Raw genomic sequence first — 27,875 nt, 5'->3', positions numbered from 1 at the left:
GTTACTGATACAAGCACACACTCACCCGTACAGCCACTCCCACAGTCACTCATATATTCCAACACTCACCTATACTGCCTTTCATATATGCAGTTACCCATAAACCACTAACATCCATTCACTCACCGACAGCCATAAACATACTCAGTCACCCATACTGACTCTCACAGATGCACTCACAAACCCATACAGCCGCTGACTCACCCACCCACTCACTCATCTATGCAGGCAGTCACACACACCCTCATCCACCCAAACAGACATTTATACACCCATACAGGCACTCCGATAACCAATCATTCACCCTTACAGCCACTCACGTAACCACAAACCCATATAACCACTTAGACACAAACTGGCAGACTGATACAAACATCCACACAACCAGTCACTCACCCATACATTCACTGAGACACCTAATCACTCATTTACACTGACAGTCACACATCCACTGAATCATACATACAGGCACTCATACACCCTCTGATTCACCAATACATCTTGGAATATATGTTTAACACAACAGATCAGAAAACCCCATGAAAAATTTTAATGGAAGTTGAAGAGAAACAATGCTGAAGTAAGTCGCTGCTAGTGCAAAATGTACGATGTTTCGCTTCTTTATTATCCAATTCATAGCCCTATGCACAGCAGTCAAGCGCTGTGCTTCAATCACACCAAAACTGACTGGAAAATCTCACTCCTGATATTGGAGCTTTGGGAGCGTCTGCCGCTGTAGGCGCCGTCCCCCAATCCGCAACGTTGCTGTGTGGAAAGTGAGCCCATATTAGTATCGATGCCCGGGCTGCTGGCGCAAGTTGCCTCTTAGTTCCCATACTGAATAGTTACCAAAATAAAGAGACGGGCGCTGGGAGCAGGAATCACAAGAACAGAGTTTTATTTCTCATGAGGAGAGCCTGTCATTTCGGACACGAAACACAGTGTCTTTCGGGAGGTGCTCTGACAAGTTCTCAGAGGCATCGCCTTTTATACCTTACAAAACATTCCTTATTGCAACAACGACATTGTGAAACAAGAAAACGACATCCCCCTAATCCTCGTGTCAATCCCACCCCACATGTATCCACAATAGAAGCCCTTGACCTGCTGATAAGAGGAGGGGGTAATCAAGCAGCTGAGTGTTCCGCCGATTCTTGGGATATGTGCGCCTGATCGTAGCCCAGGGGGTGGGGAGGCCAGGATCAATAGTGGGTCCTTTGAGGAGGAGCGATTTCATACAATAAGGGGCAGTAAACAGTGTCTCCCGGCTTAGGTGATGGCCTCGGACATGTGTGGATAGTCCATCGCGGAGGGAGGGTTTACTAACAGAGGGGTTATTCATGAAATGAAAGGAGGTGTTGGTCAGGCGCGGCCGTGACTCCCAAGGACAGGGTCTTGCAGAAGAAGAAGGTTTATGACTTGTCCATGTGAGGGAGGAGGGGGGAGCCAGGGTGCGCACAGGGACAGAGTCGCACAGAGAGAGAGGTCTTATGACCCGTACACGAGAGAACGGGGGCAGTCAGATACAGCTGGGGGGGGGGGTTATGTCAGCTGAGGCGAGGGATGCTTCTTCAAGAGGAAATGGGGGACTTTGCGTGGGTCAAGCAGGAGGGTTGCTTTTCATAGCAGGGTCGCGCAGAGGGAGAGGGTTTCATGGTCTATGCATGTGAGAGGGGGGGGGTTCAAATACGCGCAGGAGGGAAGCCGGGGATTCCGATGAGCGGGCAAAAGGCCATGGTGCCTAAAAATGGCTATCAGGTACATGTGGGCACGGGCTTTTACTGGCGGAGTGGTGCGGTTAACGTACAGGGAAGGGAATGGGAAAGGACAAATGAACGCTGCTTATGTACATCAATTTCGTTATTTTCCACAGTCGCCGCTTTTTACATAACAAAGTTCATTTTCCTATTCTTCCTAGTTAATGGGCGTACATATAAACATGTGTCGTTGAGGAAATAACGTTTGTCAGTTCTAGCAGATTGCATACAACCATGAGCAGTCAATGTGATTGGCAGAATGCAGCATATAGGAAATTGTACTTGTTGGGTTCCTAACATTCAAACGTACTACATAGCATAAATGCTTCTGACTTTCTCAAAAATGTGACCAATGAACATTTTGACCAAGTAGTTGGGGGGGAATTCAGTCCAACAAGATCTCTTCGTCACAGTGTATTTTTAACAGTGAGCCATCACTGGTAGGCTCTAGTCCGTGTCCTTTCGTTGGCGCTGTTGAGCACCGGCGGTGGAGCTATAGGTCCAGCTCGGATCCATCCTTACGCGTTGCAGGGTGCGGTCAGTCCTCTGCTGTTAGACCACAGTCCTGTTCCCTAACCAATCCTTTTAGTGGCGCCTTATGCTCGGCACCTATATTCCTGTGGCGTAACCCCATTTCCACCTAAATGCTGTTCTTCCTTTCGACAAAAAGTCACGTGGAATGGTGGTATGGTTCAGTAGTCGATGGGAGAGAGAGAGAGCGGAGTGGGGTCAGATTTCCTGGGACACACCAAAGGGACTAAGGGAGCAATGGATAACAAGCAGGCAGGCCCATCAACCGGGCTTGAAAAGGGGGACGGAGGCTTCAGGCACGCGTGGGTAGGCGGACAGAGGGCTTCAGGACAGCCTTTCATCCTTTCGTTTACCACATTGGAGAGTGCTGCCTCGTCCCGTATTCCTGCTGTGCTGTGGCTCCACCTTTGGTCGAGGTTGCATGTGTCCCATGATCTGCAGCCAGGCTGTGTGTCACGTCCGACCCTTCTCCTCCGATGGTCGTATATCTTTGAAGGGGTAAAAACAAGTTTTAGAGAACTGACAGGAGAAGAGATTTTTACATTCGAATTCCACCCGCAATCCTAGCACCTGGGTGTTATGCTCATTGGTCATAGTCAGAAGTCTATTACCGTGAAGTAAGTATGTGGGTATTTCTACTGTGTTTGTACCAAGTCTAATCGGCGTTCATTCATGACACATATGGACAGAGGTCAGACTCCTATCACTTGCGTATTTCATCAACAAACTCAAAAATAAACATTCAGGGGAGACTCGTCCTTCCAACCCGAGCCTTAACAGTCTTACATTTCCCTTTTTAGAGCCGGCTAACTCTTTTAAGCAGAGCGGGGGTGCAATCATCGAAGGACAGTGTTAACGCATTGTTCTCGAGGGGTGACAGTTGGTAAATGGTCATTAGTTATGCATCGGGGACAGCATCTGGGGTCAATCAGGTGGGGCGGGGACGCTTCGGGCATTCGCGCTTTGAGTGAAAAAGGGGTGGGGCAATTTGGGCATTGGGGTCAATCTGGACATTGGCGCTTGTTTCTAACGAACGAAAAAATAGGATGCCATTGACATATAGTTCCCCCTTTAAAAGGCCAGATTAGGGGACCTTAGTCGTCTCACCTGTCCTTTCTTTCTTAGCCAATTCGAGTTCATTCATTTTGCAGAAAGGAGAGGTAGTAATATGGCAAATTACAATCATTTTAGTTTCTGTCAATTTCGCTGAACACCTTCGTGTTCGATAAGTATCCAATCAGACCGGTGCCAGCGGGACACAATTTTATCACAAAAAGGAAGATGGAACAGGGGGACCCTCGTAGAGAGTGAGAGTCGTCCGCAACCTAAACGAGCCATTCAGTACACGTATGACATGTAGAGGGAGAGAGAGAGAGAGAGAGAGAGAGAGAGAGAGATAGATAGAGGGGGAGAGAGAGATAGAGATAGAGATGTGTACGAAAATAGGTCATTTAGTGTGCTCACAACACAGAACAGCAGGGGTCAGGTAACAAAGAGACGCAAACAGAGGGAAGACACAAACCCCTACACTACACACACACACTCAAACAAGGGAAGACAGTACCTGTTTTACATAAAAAGAAACATTCACGACAAAACATAGAACAGTTATTGGCCATAAAGATCTTTTTCCGCATGCTGCGCATCTTTAATATCCTATTTGTCTACTTTCTGAGCTCTTTTTACCTCTTCCTCCTTTTCCTTTCTTTTGCTATCTTTGCGAGCGTTCTCGATCGCTAATACTTACACCCCGGTCGGCCGGTCAGAAATTAACCTGGTCGGGCTATTGCCCACGGTTGGATCTTAAACCACTTTGAAGTTTCTCCTTTTGGTGAGAAGTTCTTCAGGCTGAGGCAACGGAGGGTATTGATCGGAGAACAGTCGGACAGCTTGGCTAGATCTATAAGAGTGCGAGAAGGAGGTGGTACATTTCGAACATCAACAACATTCCTACTTTCCCAGACGGGTGGTGCCTAGGTAACCCTTACCCCGGAACTTTTCCTTGTCCTTTCCCTATCTAGTAAAACGTCATAGGTGCACTATCTGGCGTGCTGGTTCGAGTCAAATTTCGTCATACAGTACTAACCCGTCAAGTTTCTATGTCAGTCCTTCCTCCCAGTCGCTATGTTCTAAGGAGGAACAGTCATATCTAAGTCTACGTCTTTCGAAACTCGTCAGCATAAGTACTATACTCAGGCCCCCTCCTTCCCCTTTCGTCGGTCGTTCGATCATCACTCCTTCATACGTCAGCCGATGTTCCGGTGCAACCTGCAGAAGGGGGGAGAAAGAAGGGGGTGGGGGCAGCATTCAAAAACCCATCAACGCGCATAAATCCGAAAATGTTTTTACCTACCACATACTTGACCTATCTCCACGGGGTGCATTCTCTACCATCTCGGCGTTTGAGCCCAGAGGGACCAGTAGTGTTAGATAGATAATCATCGATGGTCTGCATACCTACATGAATCACTTGGTCGTGGCCTTTTAGGTCATATGCAAGGGTGGTGGTCAAGGGGTATTTCTCTGGTATCGTTTTAAGGGCGTCTTAAAACACTTTTCGGCTGCCTGCGACGCATAATGTAGCTGCTAAGTATCGGGCCCTTTTTAACCTTCAACCTTAATCATGCTGTATGTATTTTACTTATGTCGGTGACAGTAACCATACATTTCAATAACATTCATAAATACAAACGCTACGATAATATTTGCGTGTTCAAAGATTTTAATGAAAAGGTTGGCGCACAAATACGGGCCTACAACCCAGTGGGCCGGCTACGGAGCAGACTGGGACTGTGCATAAGAGGAACGAAGTCGGTGGCCATTTATTTCACAAAGTGCAGCAGTGCAATGAAAATCGTATCGAACCTTCTTAAGGGGCAAGTATAATGCGTGTCAAGCTTTCAATAATATCATCTCATTATCCTACTATTTACTCAAGACCCAACGTATATCAATTCATTGTCTAATGCTCAATGAGTGCCTATTTCATACCAATTCATTGCTTCCAACACATAATTAGTACCCACTCTAAATCAGTTCACCGTCCCAGCACATAATCAATATCCCTCTTATATCGCTTTCTTTTCCAAGCACATACTCAATATCCATCTTATCCACTTTCATTGTCCAAAAACTGCACACATATCTTGGAGCATCAAAGCTGAGCAATCAGGGTGCAACAAGGATTTTTTAAAAAGTCTCATTTTGTATCGGCGCCATTTTGGGCGAGGTCAGGCAAGTCCCAGTATAGTCAGATTGCCTCTACTGACTCGTGGTTGGATCAGAACTTCTTTTGGTAGTTCAAAAAGTTTTTCGCAATGGGGTAACAGTCTAGCAATATGGACCATCAGTCAAAGAGTGGGGAGGGCGGCAACAATCTTTCCTACCTGGTCATTCTGGTGTTCCACCGGAACTGAACAAGTCTGAATCTTTGCTGCATTTTAGCCATTTCCAAACTGAGGCTGGCGCCGGCAGGAGTGCGCCGACGTATCGTGGCTCCATCGGGGGACGGGGGGCGGGGGCGCCTCGTGGAGAGGTCGGCCCCCCCGGTTCTTTTAGAATCTTCAAGGTTGAGGAGGCACAGGGCGTGTGCCCGTCCCGGGCAAAAAAAACGCTTTTTGATATGGACCCTCTTCAAGCAGGAGTGTTGGGGTGTCGCTGGAAGCCTCCACCTGGAGGGAGGTGGGGGAGGCTCGTTCGCGCCGCCTCCCCCTTCCAGCGACCCCGCGCCGTTCTTCGGCTCCAGCGCTTCGGTATTGGCCGTGCCAGGTAATGAAGATGGGGGGGGTGGGTCGGAGGCAGAGGCAAGACATCCCCCCCCCTTTCCGTGGCGGGACTACCTGCAACTGTCAGGGGTTGCCGCTGTGGCGGGACTAACTGCAACTCTCAAGGGTTGCTGCTGTGGCGGGACTACCTGCAACTTTCCAGAGTTGTCCAAGACATAATTGAAAAAACGCTGCCGACCTCGCCTTGGCTCCGGTCTTCGATGATGGCCGAATCAGGCAAGAGAGGGGGGGGGGTCGGTGGCTGAGGCAAGACATCCCCCCCCCCCGTGGCCTGCAGGGCAGCAGAAGAGGGGAAAAGGAGAGACCTTTACGATTTTTCGGGCCGTCCGCCCTACAGCCTCCCCTTCCGATGGCGGCCAGCCAGGCCCTGCTCTGCACGCGCTGAGGCCTCGCCTTCCGGATGGGCGTAACCGCGGACCTGTTGCACTTCGGGAGTTTTCCGGAATGGGGGTAGGTGTTTTATTGATTTGTATCTATTTCATGTTACCGTTATTTGGGCGTGGCAGACAATGAGGCAGACATGTTGGGAGCAGGAATAGGCAGTGGAGCCTAGCTACCTCGTGGCTGTCTTGTTGTCGAGTTTCTTGCCATTTTATATTTCTATTACGAACTATTTCTAATATTTCTTATTTTTAGTGAAGTCGAAAGCTCATCAGGGGGTTACTGACTTAGCCCGATTTCTTTTATTTTTCCTTCCTTTCCTTAGCGTGTTTCGAGCTAAAGTTTTCTGTTAATAGGGTACGGTGATCACTTCATATTTTTATATGTCCTTTCATTAGGGGTACTCCTGGACGAACCAGATGAGTTACCTCCAATAAATGGTCCGGGTGGAACTAGATTATCGATCAGTGGGGAACACATGTCCCTTCATTATGGTATCATCCTGGACGGACCGAATGATGTACCTCCAATCACTGGGGTAGCCTCTTGGACAGACCAGATGGCCTACCTCCAATAAATGGTCAATGAGTGGGGAGCATATGTCCCTCCATTAGGGCAGCCTCCTGGGCGGACCAGGTGAGCTACCCCCAATAAATAGTCAATCAGTGGGGAGTGGGTAGGCCTGACGAATCATAAGGGGGCATAACCTACCCTTTACTACTTGCAAAGACTAGACAGAATATTGCTATTCCACGTTATTTGCAAACAGAAAATACCTCAAACGAACAATTCCTTGGACAACAATGTCCAGTCAATCAATCAATCAGTGGGGAGAAAAACAGGCATGACGGATTACAACGGGGACACACGTCTGCATTACCTGCCCTTCGCTATCTGCAAAGGGAGACAGAATATTTCTATTCGTCTCTGTTTGTGGACAGGGAAGATCTCAAAGAGCAACAATCGATTATTAATCGATATCAAACAATCAGTGGGGAGAAAGGTAGGCATGACGGATTACAACGGGGACAAAAGTCTGCATTACCTACCCTTCTCTATCTGCAAAGAGAGACGAACGTTCCTATTCGCCGCTGTTTGCAAACAGAGAATGTCTCGTTCTCAAGAAGAGAACCAATATTTCAAGTAGCATCCAAAGCTAAATGAACCAATAACAACAATATCAGTATTCAAATACCGATTCCAATACAATCAATCAATCAATCAGATGGAATAAACCACCCTACCAATCAGGCGTGAAAACACCCTACTTAATCTTACCCGGACCGGACCATACGGACAGTTCTTCGTCTTCCTCCTCCAGCGCCCGATCGTTCTCTTACTCTATGCAGCATTCCTGTGGGATTCCAGTCAGGACAGTAGGTCACTCGAGAGAGGTCCGTTCAGAATCGGTGAAGTTCATTCAATCGGCAGCCGGACGAGGGCCCTCTCAAGGCAGGTATACTCCGATCATTTAGATGTTCACCTCTTCGTCTGGATCTCTCTTACTGGACCTTATGTCACTGATGGACCCCGCGTTGGGACGCCAATTGTGGAAAGTGAGCCCATATTAGTATCGATGCCCGGGCTGCTGGCGCAAGTTGCCTCTTAGTTCCCATACTGAATAGTTACCAAAATAAAGAGACGGGCGCTGGGAGCAGGAAACACAAGAACAGAGTTTTATTTCTCATGGGGAGAGCCTGTCATTTCGGACACGAAACACAGTGTCTTTCGGGAGGTGCTCTGACAAGTTCTCAGAGGCATCGCCTTTTATACCTTACAAAACATTCCTTATTGCAACAACGACATTGTGAAACAAGAAAACGACATCCCCCTAATCCTCGTGTCAATCCCACCCCACATGTATCCACAATAGAAGCCCTTGACCTGCTGATAAGAGGAGGGGGTAATCAAGCAGCTGAGTGTTCCGCCGATTCTTGGGATATGTGCGCCTGATCGTAGCCCAGGGGGTGGGGAGGCCAGGATCAATAGTGGGTCCTTTGAGGAGGAGCGATTTTATACAATAAGGGGCAGTAAACAGTGTCTCCCGGCTTAGGTGATGGCCTCGGACATGTGTGGATAGTCCATCGCGGAGGGAGGGTTTACTAACAGAGGGGTTATTCATGAAAGGAAAGGAGGTGTTGGTCAGGCGCGGCCGTGACTCCCAAGGACAGGGTCTTGCAGAAGAAGAAGGTTTATGACTTGTCCATGTGAGGGAGGAGGGGGGAGCCAGGGTGCGCACAGGGACAGAGTCGCACAGAGAGAGAGGTCTTATGACCCGTACATGAGAGAACGGGGGCAGTCAGATACAGCTGGGGGGGGGGGGTTATGTCAGCTGAGGCGAGGGATGCTTCTTCAAGAGGAAATGGGGGACTTTGCGTGGGTCAAGCAGGAGGGTTGCTTTTCATAGCAGGGTCGCGCAGAGGGAGAGGGTTTCATGGTCTATGCATGTGAGAGGGGGGGGGGGGGTTCAAATACGCGCAGGAGGGAAGCCGGGGATTCCGATGAGCGGGCAAAAGGCCATGGTGCCTAAAAATGGCTATCAGGTACATGTGGGCACGGGCTTTTACTGGCAGAGTGGTGCGGTTAACGTACAGGGAAGGGAATGGGAAAGGACAAATGAACGCTGCTTATGTACATCAATTTCGTTATTTTCCACAGCTGTGAAATCAGCTGAAATCTTGCCAGGCAAGCGAGCCTCAAAATGGTGCAGGAAGCGGAGCGGACTCGCCTTTTTGTATAACAGAGCGGGGATCGTGAAAACAGGAGCGGCTCCCCGGGAAACTACATCGAGGAAGCAGCGAAACCTGGAGCTTGCTTCTTAGCATCCCCGGTGGGTGCCTGTAGCAGAAGTGGAGCAACCGCTGCCGATAGTTTCAGCCCTGCTCAACCCACATGAAAACATCCACTAAACCAGAGTATAACCCAACGTGAGAGGCAGCATCATCCGGCGAGCACACCGGGACCTTGCCTGACTCGGCGCTGTGAGACTCCCACACACCTTTGCGGATGCGCTGCAGGGGCGGAGAAGTTTTGAGTGAGGGAGCGGAGTAAGCCTCAGGAGACCCAATTTGGGGATTTTTGAGGTGCCTGAATCTATCTCCCTTAAAATAAAAACTTTGCTAATATTTTCTTAAAGGAATATGCCTTGCATGACTCCAAAATGGTGCCCGACAGGGAAATACCATTGGTGAATAGGATCCTGAGGTTTTTAACTAGACAAAAAACATTACTGAATAAAGAATACCAGTACAAGGGACAAGGCAAACTGCTGAGTCATGGGGTTAAGCAGTCCCCCTTACCTGGGACTTGCCTGACTCTAAAATGGCGCCCAGACTCAATTTATGACTATGAGACCCCATCTAAGTGTTGGGCCCGTTTACACTACTTTCTTGGGCCCCCACAAGGTTTTTCACTCCCACTGCTGATTTGCCAGATCTGACCGGATTCCCAGCCACCTGTCCCTGCTTCCCCCTCTTTCCTCTCCTGGGGACTTGTTTCTTCTGTTATTGGACTTTGCAACTGTAACTATTGTACCCATGTGTCCTTTACCAAAGGACTCCTTCTCCCCTTGTTGGGGAGGGATCCAGTATTTATACCCTGGAGTCTCAGAGACCCCTCTGAGAGAGTCCACAGCGTCAAGGAAGCCACACACAGCGAAGGTGTGTAATTGGCGCCCCTTGCCAAAGCACTCCCTCTCCCCTTATTGGGAGGGATCCTGTATGTATGCCCTGGAGTCTCAGAGACCCCTCTGAGAGAGTCCACAGGGTAAAGGGAGCCACATTCAGCGGAGGTGTTGGAATGACACCATTTCCACTGGGATCACAGCACACCGGACGTTGGACACTGTTTTTCCTCGTCTCCCGGTTTGGGTGTCTTTCACCCTCACCCACCTCTTTCCCTCTTTCATTCTTTGTCTACCTCCCCTGTTCCTATTCCCTCTCCACTGAGTCTCTCCTCTTGCCTGCTTTTTCCCTTAATTATAGGTTTTTAACGCATGTAACCATACTCCAGCAACTTTTAACTATGCTCTGAAACTGTGTAACTTGTAACTATAACTTGGAATTATGCTCTGTAACAGTGCTCGTCTTCATGTAAAGTACTCTGATACCTCTGGATCTAGCCAGCGCTATATAAACATTTCAAATAAAATTAATAGATACACAAATAAAACACTCATTAACTTTTTAAAAACACTCACAGACACTGGATGATGGCATAAGTGAAGTCATTTGAGATGTCATGAATGATGTCAATGAACTTGTCAGTGATGTAATATGTGAGGGGATAAACAGTTCATTGCGTGGGCATGAGTTATAGTTAGCTCAGCTAACTATAGCTGCTGTATTTCTCGGGTTTTGTACGAGTGAAATGTCAGCCTAACTATAACTTCCCTGTAACCTTTGTTGTGTCAGTGGGGAAAAAAAAGAATATATATATATATATTTAATATATAGATCGATATATGGGCAGTGTTAGGGCAATGTTTCTATAGGAAATTGATTTTTTAGTGTGATATAGGAAATACATTTTTTTGTGTGATAATAACTTTGGTTCTGTTTAACGCATCTTCATTAAACATTCCAACAAAAGTCTCATCCACGGTAGCTCCTTCCTGGAAAGTTTTGGGGTGATTCAGCAAGCAGGGTAGAGGAAAAAGAGGGGGAGGATCAGCGGGCCAATAGGCATTTTCCCCCATGCAATTTTCTATAGAAAAATTGAACAGCGATTCAGAAAAATGGTTGAATGCAATGACACCAAATTTGGCAGTAAGCTAGAGCTGTAACCATAAACAGCATTTGTTGTGATTTGGTGCAAATCCGTTTGGTAGTGTTTGAGAAATTAATGTTCAAACGTATGCATATTTCACACCACAGCACCTTCTTGGAGGATCTGCAAGTCCATACTACAGGGTCTGATTGGCTGGCCAGGACTCGCTGATTCAGCCGTGTCCTAGGAAATAAAAAAAACATACAAGGGTGTAAAGTAGGGGTACCCTGAACTTCTGGGCCTTGTTGCCGGGGCCCAGAAAGACTCTGGAGTGATATTTAAATTAAATATTGTTTCTGTGATTCTGTGAAACTTCAGATCTACCGCTACACCCAGAGCGTCCCGAAAAAAGAGGGGGGGGCCAGGACGTTGCTCAATCATGGGGTTGACGGCTGATGAAAGATTAGGCGCAGGGCCTGACCTCAGCCTAGGCCCTCGCCCAACCTCACGCTGCTCATAGCTAAAGGCCATGCACAGCGCAGTGGTTGATATAATAAGGTATGGTAATAATCTAGGTTTTATGATGGGACAATGAGTCCTTAAACGATGCATGCCTTAACCACGCGGTCTTAACAATGACCGCGCCCTTACCATGCATGCCTGTACAATGAATTTCGTTGTAAAGGCATGATTGTTAAAGGTATATGCATGGTAAATGTCACACCCCAGCTCCCCCTGTCCTGAACCCTAAAACCCGGCCCCCAGCCCTGCAATCTGCCCACCCCAGCCCTAATAACTACCCCAACTCCCTAGCCTGAACCCTAAAACCTGGCCCCAGCCCAAAAAAACTACCCCAACCTCAGTCCCTTGCCCTGAGCCCAAAAACTGGCCCCCAGCCCTGAAAACTGCTCCTTCCCCCAAACCCTGAGCCCTAAACCCGGCCCCAGCCCTAAAAACAACCCCAAACCATCCCTCTATCCTGAGCCCTAAATCCGGCCCCAGCCCTAAAAACTAGCCCCTCCCACCCCCTGGTCCCAGCCCTACGTACCAAGCTACGGGCCGGTCCTTCCTGTTCCGATCCTTCCTGTTCTTCTCCCTGCCCATCCGCTCTGCATCTAGTGCGCTGACTGCCTTAACCATGCATATGTGTGGTTAAGGCAACCGTTTGCAAGGAAATGGCATGCATGGTTAAATCTGCATTGTAAATGCTGTTTCCAAATAATGTATTACTTTACGTTACAAACACCCCAGAAATTCACTGAAACAAACAAAAGTTAAAGTGACCTTATAGTCAGGTATGGTAAAAACTTCTTACTTGACATTAGAAGAAACTCTTAGACATTCACTGAAGAGAGTCAAAGGTTAAAGCTATAGTTAGATGAAAATGTAAGTTAAAACAAAACGTTTTAACATAACCCCCTGAAATTCAGCAGTAATAGTTTAACTGAAGAAACTATAAATCGTACCCTCACCATGCACTACTTATGACTTAACATACTACATTTTTAGGTACCCCAGGGCCCTATGTATTTTCAAGGGGGGAGAGTTGCCCAGTGGTCCCTCTCCCTGAGCCTTATTAGGCCATGGGGACTCTGTTCTCCAGGTTCTATTTTTAGTTTTTTTAAAGAGGAGGGGGGGGGCAGCGGGCCCACCTCCCTTAACCATTATAGGTCCTGGGGAGCCCAACCCACGACTAAAAGTTTCAAAGAAGGGGAGTCTGTTTAGGGCCTGGGACCACAAATACCAGGGCCTTTTAAAAAGAATTAAAGGTCCCTGCACCCTCCCTGTGCATTATTAGGCCCTGGGGACCCTATCTTCTAGGGCCTTTTCCTCCCCGAGCCTTATTAGGCCCAGAGGACCCATCCTCCAAGGCTGTTTTGTTTTAATTAAAGGGCTGGAGGTAGCATGGCACCCCTCCCTGAGCCTTGTTAGGCCGTGGGGACCCCATTCCCCAGGGCCATTACTAGAAATAAAAGGTAGGGGTCCACTAGGCCCCCCTCCCAGAGTTGTTACTGGTTCTGGAGACCCCATTCCCCGGGACTCATTACTTAAAGGTGGGTGCTCTGGTGCCCACCTTGTTGGGGATCACGGGGGCGGCCCCAGCCAGCTCCTCCCATGCTGCAGGAGCCAGCAGTGCTCCTGCCCGCAGGGAGCAGCTACTTATGCTGTTCCCTCTGAGCAGGAGCAATAGCTGTATCTCTTTCCCTGCCTGCATCAGTGCGGGCATGAAAATAAATCAAATGTCTGCTTCCAGCCGCAGAAGCATTTTTAAAGCTCTAGCCGGCTGAGAGAAGACTTTGTGTTAGCTCCCGCATGGTGGGAGACACAAAAATGCTTCCTTCAAGTGGGAGCAAACACAGGTTTCTCTGCCCACTCCGGTGCAGGCAGGGAAACTGCTATGTCCCAGAGGGGTAAGCTCCCCGGGACATAGCTAGTGAGCCAGTTCCGGGGGGGGGGAGGGGGAGGGGGGGACATTAATGGGTCAGAGATTGGGCCACTCCCTTTTAATTTGCTCTGCGGCCCCTGGGGATGGGGTCCCTGTGGCTTTTAGAGGCTTGGGTAGGGAGGCCGTGTGGCCCCCTCCCCCTATTGAATGCGGCTCCTGGGGTTGGCTCCCTAGGGCCTATAATTAATGAATGCTGAGTGGCCGCCATGTTAAAAAAAAACTAATTGGAGCAGCAATTTTTGCTGATTTTTTTTTTTTTAAATAAGATTTTTATTGCAGAAACACAAAAAGAGTTGCAGCATTCAATCAATAGGTTAGGTGATCATCATTGCGATATTGAATACAATTAAAAAGGTCTCACACTGCCATTTAGCCCACATCCCGAAGGCCGGGCGGCGAATGACTTCATTATTATTGAATGCCTCAAATCACTTCAAAGGGTATCTGCTTTTACAGTTCCCCCCCCTTATAAGAAACTCGTCCCCCCCAACACTCCCTCATAAAACGAACAAACATAGCAGTCTATTTCCATCAGCATAAACAATCCCCTTTCCCTCCCATCCTGTTGCATCTTCAAAGCAGAAGCTGTGGTAGTATCACGTATTACTGCATGGATTTCACACTCACAACCCCCCATCCAACCCATGATACTGTCGCAATTTGGCCCATACTTTCCTGAACTTTTTCGGGCACCCCCTTGCTTTATACGTCACTCTTTCTGCTGCCATGTACAATTCTAACCCTCTCCTCCATTCCTCCAATCCCGGCGATTCCGGTGCCCCCCAATACTTTGCAATGTCTCTTTTAGCCACTACTAGTGCCAGTACCAAGAAGATAATAAGTGGGCGTGATTAATCGACGTCGTTAGTCATGCCCAACAGTGCTAGCTTAGGTTCACATTGAAGCGTAATCCCCAAGACCTACCCCAGTTCAGTAAAGAGGTATTTCCAATATGTCTGAATCTTGTCGCAGGACCATATAGTATGAAAAAAATCCCCATCCTGTTGGCATCCCCGGAGGCATTGTGCGTTATCTACCTTTCCCATTTTATGGAATCTTAGTCTGTCATAGTACGCCCTGTGAAGCACTTTGAACTGAATGAGGCGCAGCCTGGATTTGTTGCTACTTCTCGTGGGTGCATGAGTACAATCTCCCAGTCCAGATCCTCCATGACCCCCAAGTCCCCTTCCCAGGTGTGCCTCAATTTCTGCAGGTCTCCCAACATATTATTAGTCAGGGTCTTGTAGGTTAGGGAGACCGCCTTTCCCGGGATCTTCTCCTGAAGGAGCCGTCCCTCCAAAGGAGCATATTCCGGGATGTCAGTAAGTGGGATATTCTGTGCGCGCCACGCATGGCGTAGTTGGGTATATTTGAAGAGTTGGGAATGGTGTAGCCCAAATTCCATTCTAAGTGTTTGGAATGACTTCAGTTCCCCCTTGGCAATTACATCCCCTATTATGGAGATGCTGATGTCGTCCCACCCCCGGAAAACACAGAGTTTGCGGAGTTCCATCAGCCATTGGCAATGCCACAGAGGTGTCTGCCGAGTCGGCTTCTTGTCCCAGCCCATGCGTCTCGAGGCCTTGTTCCAGGCACTTAGTGTGAGGGTAGTGGCAGGCAACAACGGTTTCCGCCCGGACCCTCCATAAATATAGTACAATAGATTGTGGGGCGACAACTTCAATCTTTCCAGGGTATAAGTCGGGTGGTCCACCGGGGCATGTATCCAGTCATTTATCGGTGTCATATGTTCTGCCCAATAGTATGCTTCTAAGTTGGGTAGTGAAATCCCTCCATTGTACTGATGTCTTTGGAGTGTATTCAGTGCCACTCTAGGTTGTTTACCCAGCCACAGAAAGGACCGTAGGTCAGTGTGAATTTTTGGAAGTACCGAGGCCGGAGGCGGATAGTACTCATTCTGGAGAGCATAAAGGAATTTAGGTAGTATTATCATTTTGTACATCGCGGCGCGACCCAGAAGAGTGAGCGGGAGCTGCCTCCATCTGTCCATGTCTACCACCGCGTCTAACATTATTCTCTCCAGATTCTTTCGGAACGATAGAGCCTTGTCCAATGTAATGTAGATTCCAAGATATTGAAAGCCTTCACTAGTCGTCAATAGCTGGTCGGGCAGCCTTGTCCATTTCTCCACCCCCCCGGGTCATAGAGGATCGACTTGTGCCAATTAATGGTGTGTCCCGCCCATCTGCCATATATCCCGAGCTCCCGGAATAACTCCGGGACGATCGTCTCCGGGTTCGTAATATACAGAAGGACATCGTCAGCATAGAGCGATATTTTCTCTTGCACGAGGTCAGATGTCGTCCTGCGAAAGCCTGAGATGCACTCATTTTGGCGTATCCTGGCTGCCAGTACCTCAATAGTGAGTGTGAAGAGGAGGGGAGACAGGAGGCGTCCTTGGCGGGTCCCCCTTTGGATCGGGAATTCCCTCGATAGCTTGCCATTGACCCGCACTCTAGCCCACGGGGCTGTGTATAGGAGCTGTATCCATTTCTGAAATTTAGGTCCAAACCCGAATCTGCGAGCACCGCACTAAGGATTGGCCAATGTACAGCATCGAAGGCCTTTTCGGCAACCAGGGAAAGAAACCAATGTGGCTCATCTCGGCCCTTCACCTCCTGGAGCCAATTGTGGGTGCGCCTCAAGTTTAGCTTGGTGGCCCTGTCTGGTAAAAAGCCGAATTGGTCCAGGTGTATAAGATTTACAATAACTGACCTCAGGCGCCACGCTAGGATAGTTGCCAATATTTTAACCTCGGTATTGAGGAGGGATATGGGACGGTAGGATGCACAGTCGTCTTTCGGTTTACCTTCCTTGTAAATCGGGATGATCGTGGCCAAGGAAAGGTCTGGGGGTAGTTGACCATCCCGATACGCTCCAGTATAGACTCCCTTCAAATGCCTACCCAGAAGGTCCACCGTACATTTAAAAAACTCGGCCGGAAACCCGTTCGGGCCCGGAGTTTTCCCGGGCTTCAGTTGAGCTATAGCGTCCGATATATCGTCCGCCGTGAGATCAGCTTCCAGGACCGAAAGGTCCTCTGACGTCATTGTGGGCAAGTCCACCTGGTCCAAGTAAGGACCCGCTTCCTCACATGTTCCTAGATCCCTCGCCGCATAAAAGAGTTCATAGTGGGAGGCGAATGTGTCAGCAATTGTCACGTCCGCGGCCACTAGCACTCCCTCTACAGTTCTTATGGCCTCAACCCACCTGGCCGCCTGTTCCCTGCGGCTAAGCCATGCAAGGAGCTTGCCTGATTTATCGCCCACGTCGTAGAGACGGTGAAGGGTGGCCAGGGACTGAGTCTTTGCCTCATTAGTGACGAGCTCTCTATAGTGTCTTTGGGCATCTAACAGTTTCCTATGAATACTATTGTCTCCTCTGCCCTGGCATTCCTTTTCCCACTTTAAAATGGCCTGTTCGATATCAGTGACTTCAGCCTGGAGCTTACGGCGCTCTTCTCCCTTCCTACCGCGCAGTCTGTCTCGCAGGACTGGCTTCATGGCTTCCCAGAAGGTAACTTCTGAGTCCACTGTTCCTTCATTGTCCGATACATAAATCTTAATGTCAGTCCTCAGGCCGCGCCGAATGGCTGCGTTTTGAAGGTCCTAGGCCGCGAGGCGCCAGGATACTTCCGGAGAGCCCCGGACGCGGCCCACCTGTACCCATAATGGCGAGTGGTCCGATATCCCTCAAGCCTTGTACTCCGCCGTGTCTCTCACCTCCAGATATTGCCTGGACATGAATACGTAATCCAGTCTCGAGAAAACCTTGTGCTCCCCCGAGTAATAGGAGTAGGCACACTGCGTGGGGTGTAGCCACCTCCAGATGTCAGTAAGACCCAGGGTGTCAATCTGGTTGGCCAAGGCTGTCGGTGTTCCTCCTCTATCTGTCTCCCCCGAACGGTACATTCCCCTATCCATCACGTCATTGAAGTCAACCCCCACGATCTGGATGGTGTCTGCCGTGTCCAAGATAATGCTAGCCAGAGCCGTAAGTGTACGTGGCTGTAGTTTAGGTGGTGCATATACTGAAAGTATTGTGTATGTAGATCTATTCCATACCCCATGCACACCTACATATGTCAGCTGTGGGCCTACCCAGGTGCGTGAAATTGTGAATGGGGAGGACTTTTTGATAATGATCGCCACTCCCCTGGAGCCGGATGTATATCCCGCGTGTGCCAACACCCTGAATCGACCCCTAGCTATAAAGGCGCACAGCGCGCCCTTAAGATGTGTTTCTTGGAGTAGGGTAATATCAGGATCTAGTCTCTTAATGTAGGAGTTCACCAGCCCCCTCTTGACTTTGGAGCCCCGCCCGTTCACGTTCCATGTCAAAATACTAACTCCCCTGTTATCCATTGGCTGCATCATTAGTGTACTTGCCATTCGTGAGTGTGTAATGTCATTGAGGTTAAAGTTCGTTTTGGAAATGCAGTGTGGAACCTCAAGGGGTGTACCTGCTTCTTTTCGACTGCTTCTCCTACCCCTCAACTCCCCCTCCCCTCCCCCAGCCCAAATCAACGTGGAAACCCCCACTCCCCACCCCCTCCCCACCTCCCTCCCCATCTAGTCCCATCCCATCAAAAGACAGAACTGTCCGAAGGAGGTCTGTCGCCCTCCCACACATCCCTCCATTAGATCTCTCCTAATACCCTCCCTCCACTACCGGTACAAGAGAGGTTCGGAACACAAACTTATATAGAACAGTGAACGTAAATAACAAAAGGGCGTGTAAACTTGCGTGCTTCCCATCACCGAGCTGCATACTCAATAGCCCGATCTGCTCCCGTTCAAGATCTGGAGTCCTGAGTCTCTGATTCAGGCACGCTGTGCTGTTCTGACATATTCTGTTCCAACACCCGGATCGCATCCACCAGAGGGTGGACGGATTGACTGTTGTCTCCCCTTTCCTCTCCTCCAGAGGCACGGCTATCAAGTTCATCGTCCTCGCCCCCCTCCGAACGAGCATTCGTCCTTAAACAGGTGAATCTCGAGCCCGCCTCAGGCCCCGCTCTCTGGGAGGCCGATCTTCCTTTCCGTGTGCCTCCCGAGCCACGGCCTCGATAAGGTGTTGCAGGGTTTTGTCTCTTTGCCCGCCTGTAATGCATCCTCCGTGTCTTTGGCAATTCCCACATGGGCCCATTTCGTAAAGATCTGACCAGCTCCTCCCGTCCGGCGGCCTCCCTACTGTTGAGGATTGGGCGTTCCTCCAGCCACTGCCAGGCATCCTCTGGGTGAGTGAAGAAGAGTGATTGTTCCTTGTATAGCACCTTGAGCTTGGCTGGGAAGAGCAGCATACAGCAAATCTTCAAGTCTCTGAGTTTCGCTTTCACAGCGTCGAAGGAGCGGCGCTGCTTCTGCTCCTCCTGACTGTAGTCCGGAAAAATCATGATGTGCGCATTTTCTAGACGGATCTCCCCCAGTGTCCTTGCTTCCCGGAGGATCAGGTCTCTGTCTGCGAAATTAAGAAAGCGCGCAATGACCGGTCGCGGTCTCGCACCCTCCGGTGGTTTCGCCAGGAGGGCCCTGTGTGCTCTCTCGATAATGAAGCAGGGTGAAAATTGCACCGCCGGGAAGGTCTCTTTCAGCCAGGAGTGAAGGAAGGACACCATATCCGTCTTCTCGATTCCTTCCCTAAAACCGATGAAACGAAGGTTGTTGCGTCTCGCTCGGTTTTCCGCGTCATCAACCTTACACAGGAGTTGGTGATGTGACGCCTTGAGTTCCGCCATGTCTTTTCTCAGGGTCGTAATCGAGTCCTCAGCTTCGCCCATCCGCGCCTCCGCTGAAGTTACCCTGTCGGATAGATTTCGGAAGTCCTGCCTCAGCAATGTGACTTCGGATCCCACTTCGCCTATCTTCACCTCCAGGGCGGCTCGTGATTCCTGGATATGGGCTCGGGATGCCTGAATGGCCCCCATGAGAAGATCAGTGTCTGAGCGCACGCCAGATGTGTTCGAGGGGGTCTCCACCATTTGTCTAGGCGCGGCAAAGTTGTCCATGGGCCCTGGTTTGGGCAGTTTGGGTACAGTGTCCTTCTTCCCCATAACTGCACAGCAGGTGTTTCAGCCACTCGTGATCAATTGTTATTCACCTTGCGTCTCGCTCGGTAGTCGCGCTCCAATGGATCAGTCTTCTCCTCAGTAGTATCTCCGGATTCTCGGGGGCCCGTGAGCCGCTCATCGATGTTTGCGCGAGTCTCCACCTGCCCCCTCCTCGCTCCGGTCTGTTATGGAGAGCACCCGACCGGTGTGTTCGCCCCGGTGGCTCTTGTGAGGCTCTCTCTCAGCCGCTCCCCTTCCTATGCGTCCCTGCGCAGCTCGGACAGACTCCCGTCGTCTTGGAGAGTCAGGGGTGGTGAGGGACAGGCCGCTGGACGGACCCCGGGAGTGGATGGGGCGCAGGCCGCGTCGTGCCCCGGCAGTCGTCTTCCCGCGCCTGACGGAGGGCGCTCAGGGAGATCGCTCCTGTCCGGGTTCGGGTGTCTGCCTGTGAGACACTATTTCCGGATACCGGGTGGTGGGATCTCCGTAGCAGTTCAGCTTCCTAGGACTTCCAGCTCAAAGGTAGTGTCCAACTAAATATTAAAGCCCGTTGGTACTGCCCCCATCTAGCAAGGGTAGAGTCCCTGTGCCTGGGCCGGATCTGCGGCGAGGTATTTCACCGCCGTTCCCTTTAGACCTCCGACTGTATGGTGTCTAACAGTGACCCCTGTATCAGCGTATCTAATTTTGCCAATTTGACTGGCCTCCAGTGTCTGCCACGTTCTCCACCTAGTCCAAAGGGAGGCCGTATCCCCACTCAATTGCTGCACATCGAGTATAGTTTCTGCCCCCAGATCACCGGAGTCTTCTCACGATGCCTGTCTGTTTCTCCGAGTCCTGCCACACACATAGAGTCCCAGGTGGACCTGCCCCCACTCGTCTCTCGGGACCCTGTGTCCCTGGTTCCCGGGCCAGGGCTCAGGATAGCTGTTGGAGTCTAATGTGGTACCCCCCGGGGGCAATCTCTGCCGTACCGCCGTACAGGGCGCCCGCTGCTCTTCCTGACCTGGGTCCGTCGCAGTGCTGGGTTTCACCGGCTTGTCAGGCTCCGTCTCTCCTCTCCCGTCGGGTCGGCTCCAAGGCCCCTGGAGCGCCTCCCTCTGCGGCGCAGACCCGCACTCCGTCTCTGACCCAGTGCTCACCCGGCTTCCCCCACGCTGATCCACTGCACCCCTGTTGTGCCGTCCGAGGCTAGCTTGTGGTCGCCTCCGCCACTTACTTGTCCGCCATCCACGCTGGGGAAGGGGGGGGGGGGGGGGGAGCAAGCCGCGGTGCTCCGCGCGTCTCGTTGTCTTTGCTTTCCCCGGTCTGAGGTTCACTCCGGCCCTCTCCGCACCGATGTGTGCAAGCTGGCCCTGGTGCGATTCTCTGGTGCTCCGCAGACAACTCCGGACTTTTCTCTTCCTTCAGGGTCCGGCCGCCATCTTGAGGCCAGTCATCGGAGCTCCTGGGAAGCACGTAGCAGTAGTCTCCCGACCTCCGGCGCTGCAAGTTTTGGTGTCTCGGTCCCAGCTGGTGTCGAGAGCACTCGTACGCTGATTTCTGCCAGAACGGGGCTGGTTTGCAGTGTTTTCACGGCGGATTACATGCAGCTCGGAGGGAGCTACCAAGGAGCACGTCTTATTTGGCCATATTGTTGGCCACGCCCCCATTTTTGCAGATTTTTTGTCAATCCGAGTGCCTTCTTCAGGGGAAGTCGGACTCCCGCAGGAGCGCGATGGCCCAAGGGAAATAAAGCTCTCTGGGCCAATCAGAATGCTCTGTTTTTAAACTGGTGCTCTCGCTAGAGTCGCTCGAGCATGTCGTGGACCCAACCGTCTCGATATTCGATTATTTTTTAACCATCATTTTCCAAAATCTACTGAATTGATTTACAGCAAATCACAAAAAGCCCAATCTACGGACCAAGATTTAACTTCCTGCTAAATCTGGTGTAATTCAGTTCAGCAGTTTTTGCTGTAGCCCTGCCTTAAGAATTCTATGGAATATGCATACAGGTCCCCCCCTTTTCCCGGCCCCTGCTCGATGGAACACAGAAAATTTCCATGCACAAACAGGTCCTTTTTGGAAAGTTTTGTGGAAATTCATCCAACAAGGACGTTATTAGCAACACAAAAAATGCTTTACAGCTGACCTAACTATAACTACCCAGTGACTACCGCCAATGGGTAATACATAAATGACCTATGGATAACTTACACTGCCTTAGATTTCAGATTGCATCAGTGATGTAATATGTGAAGTCATAAACAGTGCAATATTACATTGCAAGGTCATTTACCTCTAACTGGGGGCTTTCAAAGGTTTCTGTTAATGAGCTTAGTAAGTTGGTCTCCACCAACTGTTAGACCTTTTTAAATGGATACCAACTCTCCTGCATTGATTACATATTTTACCAGCTGCCGACTTTACCTCATTGATGAACGTTACCTTGCAGGGATAGGAAGCCAGCCATCACTGTCCAATGCTGTTTAACCTTTCGATATAGAAACTGATTAACTTGCTTATATATTCACCGACTTTAAGCAGAACAGCCTTGCAGACTCACAGCGAGTATCAACATATCACACATGCAGGGGCAATCCATCTGAAATCTATAAATAATGCATTTCAAGCATGTAATGATAAACTTAAATAGTATGCAAAAAATAGGTAATGTTGTAACTTGGTTGCAGATAAGCCTACAAACAGGAAATTGTAATAGAGGAAAAGGGGCTATTTAACTTGCCCTCAAGAAGCGTGATCCATGGTCAACGAAATGAACAAAATATACCCTGGTCAGTAATGGCAGGGGTTCATCAATTGATTTAAAAAAAAAAAAAGTTAGCTAAGAAAGAAAATGTAATAAAAATGTCTCTCTTTAGTTGGAAGGAGGCTACCTTAAGATAATGATTGTGAGCGAGAAATGTACTCAGTTGTATAAAAAAAAATCCTTGGAGCTCAACAGAAAATGTTGGTTGAAATGAGTGCAAGGGGCCCATTCCTGTCTAATACCCATCTAAACTGATCGACCCTAAACTTATCAGTCAAAAGTAATATTGATTATTATTTATATTATTATGAGTATTAAGAGACATCAACAACAACATTTGACCAGAGAGCTGTTTTAGTTAATTTTCACTGATTATTAGGTCTCGTGGTGTTGCAGTGCGAAGCACTACCGCCACGAGTCTTATAGCTGCTGTCTGTGCCTCCAAGGGAGGCAGAGCTAGCTACAGACCTGTGCACGAGCCGATTCTACTATGGGCACGAGCCGATTCAGGTCTGTGAACGTGCTTTGAAGGGCCGCCACTGGCAGGAGCCACAGGGAACGTCAACGTGCACGCTCACGGCGTCAAGCTCATGCCCTCCCGCGTCTCTCAGGCTGTTCTCCGCTCCAGGCCGACTTCTTTGAGGATAAACCTATTTCTTTTCGCCTATCCCGGTAAACTCCTCTTGTCTCCGATTGAAGGTGCGGACAACGAGTCACAGACATACAAATGACGCGATGCAGTGCGTGAGGGTGCAAACTATAATGGGACGCGGGCTGGGCACCTCCTTCAGTGGGCGGAGCGTGTGATGCAATAGTAGTAAGGGACTCTGCAAGATGGCTGAGAAATTAAGAGGTGAGGCTTGTTTGTTTTAGCATATCTGTGTAGCGCTTGCGCTTTGGAGGTCCGTTTCTGCTCCCTTCTAGAAACGATGTGCGCTTCTTCGCATGTGTGTTTGTTCGAGCTTCGAAGACCTCTGCCTGCACCCGGTACCATGCAGCGCGCAGCACGAGTGCGCCTGCTGAGCGGCACCTGGCTAACTCCACCTATAGACTTCCTACAAACCAGTTGGGTTTCGACCGGTTGTCTTACATAGTGATTGGATCTGTAAGTGATGTCCCAAAAAAAGACTGTGGACGGAAGGTGCGGAGAAGGGCGGGTGGGTCTTGACTTTCACTCATGTGCCCTGCGTTGTCCGGAATGGAAAGTTTAACGTGTTTCAAAATGTAGGAACACCTGTTGCCTAGTTGTTGGATGTTGGATGTTGTGTTGGGAGCATTTGAGCCATTCATCATTATAGATTCTGGTACACGCCGGCACCGCAGTCGCGCGCTGGGGTCTTCCGTGAAGTGTTCTGGCCTGTGAGCACTATGGTGGTGGCCGCGAGCTCCCCGCTGCTCTCCTTGGTGTTCCAGCTTAGCGCCACACCCTTTCCCCCCTAGTTAAGCATCCACAAAACACTGATAACAATCCAGGTCTTTCGGTGAATTTAAAAAAATAAAAAAACAAATAGCACCAGAGGACGGGGGTCTCGGTTACTCGCACTACGGACGGCGCGCACACACTAACCCGCTATATCCGCCGGCCCGCCCCCGGCCGCTCCCCATTGGTTGCTGAGGGGAAGCTCCGCTCTTGGTCTGTTGCCTAGTTAAAACAAACCCATGGTGTCTGGTGAGAATTAATCCTCATGAGGGCATGTGTTATTTGCTTTGTTTGCCGCGTGATGTCAGAGCTGCTAGGTAAATGTGTGTCTTTGGGTGAGTTTTTTGCTTTGCGTGGAACAAACGAGGTTTGAGCTATATGGAAGGTCGGTTAAAAAAAGTAAATCCGGTACACGCTATTATTGTCTTTCTTGGGAAATTAAAACGTTAAAAATGAAGTTTCATACAATTAACCTCCCCCCAATAACTTCACATGTATCCGTATCTCCTATGTATTATTAGGGCGGCCATAGTGCTGGTAGCGCCCAGTGAAATCATTTTTGTTGCCTTCCCCTCCGAAAATGGACTCCCTCACTATCACGCTCCTCCAGGTCCCGTCGTCTCTCTAAAATGCATTAATTATGTTTTATAGCGCTACTACCAGTGTATTGTCAGAGCACTTTACTTCACACACATTATACAGAGCCAATGAATCATGCACGCGTGAATCAGTATATAGGAAATTGTGCATAAGACCATGAGGATTACATGTCATTAATACTAGTAGGCAGTGTATTCTAATAATGTTTGGTCTGGGGATTCAAACTCAGGATTTAAAATTTACTACGGTGGCTGGTGTTGACTTTACTAATAAGGTTGTATTTCTACTCGAACAAACTCTTTTTAGCAACATTAAGATAATGAGAGACTAGGGGAAAACATAACATTCCAAACTATCCCATGCAGTCTGCATGCAGCGCTTCGATGTCCGTTCGTAATAGACTGTGCTATATTATGGTTGTAACTTATGAACTACAAGTGTCAAAAGAATCTCTGTCAAAAACAGTAACTCACAAAGCTACCCACATAAAATACAGTTCAATGATATGCATGGCGCACGTACTTTGCAGCAGGCAAATTAGCCTTCTGCGCTACTTTATGGTGGTCATACGGAGACATACAACACTGGGGTTCTGTTAGCACCGTGTACATCTTTCCACAGCTTCTTGGACAGTTTGGCCTCAGAGAAACGCATGTTCATAGTTGTACAAGTGAAGAGTGTATCACTGGGTGGGTCTAGTCTTCGGACCTTTCACCAAACACTGTCTCTGTGTTCTTACCTTTAGTATCAAAACACTGTCGAACTCTGAGAGCTTGTTTCAGTTTGTTCCTCTCTGAGATGTCTCTTTGGACACACTCTCCCGCACCTGCAAACCTGACCAGAAGGTATTGGAGCGCTTTACTGAGCAGTTCCAAAGTGGCAGCTCGCTGCGCTTTGCTCCTCAGCTCCGATTACCTGTAAAGGGTGTGCTTTCACCCCCAGTTTAATGTTGCTCTTGCTCATTTGCCTTTCCCCCCCCTGCCGCCACATTGCTCTATTGTTTGCTTCTCTAGCCCTCCATGCCCTTTCCCTCACCACACCACGCCATAATTTTTGCTTCCCCACTCACGAACCCTCAGTTTTGCTTCCCCACACCCTCCATGTCTGTGTTCCTTCTGCTACCTTCTGTATGAAACAGACACACTTTTAAACAACCATCTGCAATGCAATAGGTCTTGCATTTGAAAGAGTTTAAACTATTGGCATTGTAAATGACAATGCCTTTTATTTATGTTTTAAAAACCAAAACATAAATAAAAGGCATTGTCATTTACAATGCCAATAGCTCAAACTTGCGTGAATGCGAGACCTATTGCATTGCAAATGCTTGTTTTATTTTGTTATTATGATGATGAGGATGACAGCGATTAATGTTCTTTTTATAACTTTTTTTATCATCAGTCAAATATTTTCTAGCTATATGTGTTAATATGCTTTTACTCTGTGTGTTCTTGCATACATTCAATTCCACTTCTTGATTATTTGCTATAAATTATTCCTACAACTCCAATGTCAATATTTTTTCCTTATTTTACTTTGTAAACTTGCAGTTATGGCCTTGTTTGTTTTTTCATGGAAATGGGTTTATTGGTTTTAGATTTCAGATTTTCAAATCATTAATATTTCTCAAAGCGTCTTACTAATCTGTGTACTCCTGTGGCAGATGTTAACTTCATAAAGGTCGCCAGGCGACAGGAACCAAGACATTGAACACGAAAGAGATAGTCATGCCCAGTAAGATAAAAGGAACAAAATTTGCTTCTGCCCCATTCCTTTGAGCTAAAGCTTGTTAGGCAATAACATGACATTTATGGCTGCCATTCATTGTTTCTTAACATATTTATAGAGCAACTCATACTTGTGGCATTTATTTTTTTTACCATTTAATTTTCCATAACCTAAATATAAGAACTTTTATAGCAAAAAAGATGTGATTGCAGTACAGATTACAGCTGTGAGAGTGGAAATAGATGTCACAGGTAAACAAACATGGAGAGCCCCAGTTCATGTGGAATAATGTGTTGATGTATAGCTAGTTGTCAATGCATAAAGTTATGTTAGGTTCATTTAATAAATGATTGCAGTATAATACACCTCTGTGAGTGACACATGTTTTTTGACAGGTCCCTCTTCTGCTTGAGATTTCTGGGATAGAGAAAAACATATTAAGGATAAAAATTAATGAGGTCTCCTCGCTTAAACCAAGATATGAGGTCCCTGATGTCATACTACAAAGACCGTCAACCCAGAGGTAAGATATTTTAAGAGGTTTTACTGACAAAATAGGAGTTACATGTATTGTATTTGAAAGTACTTATGATTTGGTTTACATTTATCTAGTCAGGCATCACTAAGATTTGAGGGCCTGTTGTATTAGCACAATCACAAGTCACAAGTAGATTTCTTAACTCTGAGTTCAGCTCCCATTCCTTGGGAGTGTACAGATAGTAATATGGGAGTAGATGACAATATGATTTTAAATCAATTTGACAACATCATCTTAAATCAATTTTTTCAGTGATCAATATGCTTCAGAAGATTTTTTGGTGCTGAGAGCTTTGAGATCTGAACATTCAAACACAGTCTTGCTCCCATTCAGTTATCCCTTTTTAACCAGCAGTGACTGCATCATAAGCCCTTATAGAGTCCATTAAAGTAGGTTGATTTATAGGCCACCAGCCCTATTATCAGAGCAGCGGCGTCACTAGGGGGGTGCGGACCGCACCGGGTGTCACCCCATCATGGGGGTCAGCGGCGTCACTAGGGGGGTGCGGACCGCACCGGGTGTCACCCCATCATGGGGGTGACACCAATCTGGTTACACTGGCTGGCTCGCTCTGCACTACAGACAGTGCAGCCTCACCTCTGCTCTGCTGCCAGTGCTGCTTTCATTATAGTGCAAGCCGCAAACGCACGGTGAGCACCTGCTTATAAATTTAAATACTGCAGTTAGTGCTGTGAATGCAGCAAGTCGCCACGCACGCACGCACCACCTATGGTGATGTGATGATGCGGATGTGCAGTTTGTGGGTCCCAGGGCCGTCAATCTTTAGCGCTACCACCAATGACGGCCCTGGGACAGCCCCCGCGCGCTGTGCTCCTCTGACGCGCCACGGCTGTCGCGCGCCATCACCACGTCTGTGGGAGGAGACGAGAAAGTTTCGGCGGTAGGGGAGTGCTTGCGCGCGGCGCTGCTAGAATAAGAATTATTAATGTCACCACCTTCTTTGATTCACGAGCGCCGTCGTCTCCCCTTCAAATTTGGAACTGACTTGGGTCCGGATGCCAAGGTGAGAGAAATATCATTTAAATTAATGAAGTTAGAAATGTGGCAGTGCAGTGGTACACAATCAGATGCAATCGTATTGCTCCCAGTCCCCAAGGCCGGCCCAAGAGGTACCACCAGTACAAAGGAAGCTCTTAAAG

The 27,875-nt window shown here is 48.7% G+C and overlaps 1 protein-coding gene across 3 annotated transcripts in view; it reads left to right on the top strand.

The window, feature by feature from the left end:
* Nucleotides 1-27,875, top strand: part of GANC (glucosidase alpha, neutral C) — a 460,990-nt gene that overhangs the window by 94,186 nt on the left and 338,929 nt on the right. For all 3 annotated transcript variants that reach the window (XM_086937212.1, XM_086937211.1, XM_086937213.1), the window contains one exon: nt 26,573-26,700. In XM_086937212.1, coding sequence (XP_086793338.1) covers nt 26,573-26,700 — 128 coding nt within the window. The remainder of the gene's footprint in view (nt 1-26,572; nt 26,701-27,875) is intronic.

The sequence above is a fragment of the Lissotriton vulgaris genome, chromosome 9 (assembly GCF_964263255.1).
Source record: "Lissotriton vulgaris chromosome 9, aLisVul1.2, whole genome shotgun sequence".
Classification (NCBI taxonomy): Eukaryota; Metazoa; Chordata; class Amphibia; order Caudata; family Salamandridae; genus Lissotriton; species Lissotriton vulgaris.
Note: the sequence above shows the minus strand (reverse complement) of the source record. Positions and strands in the feature narration are given on the sequence as shown.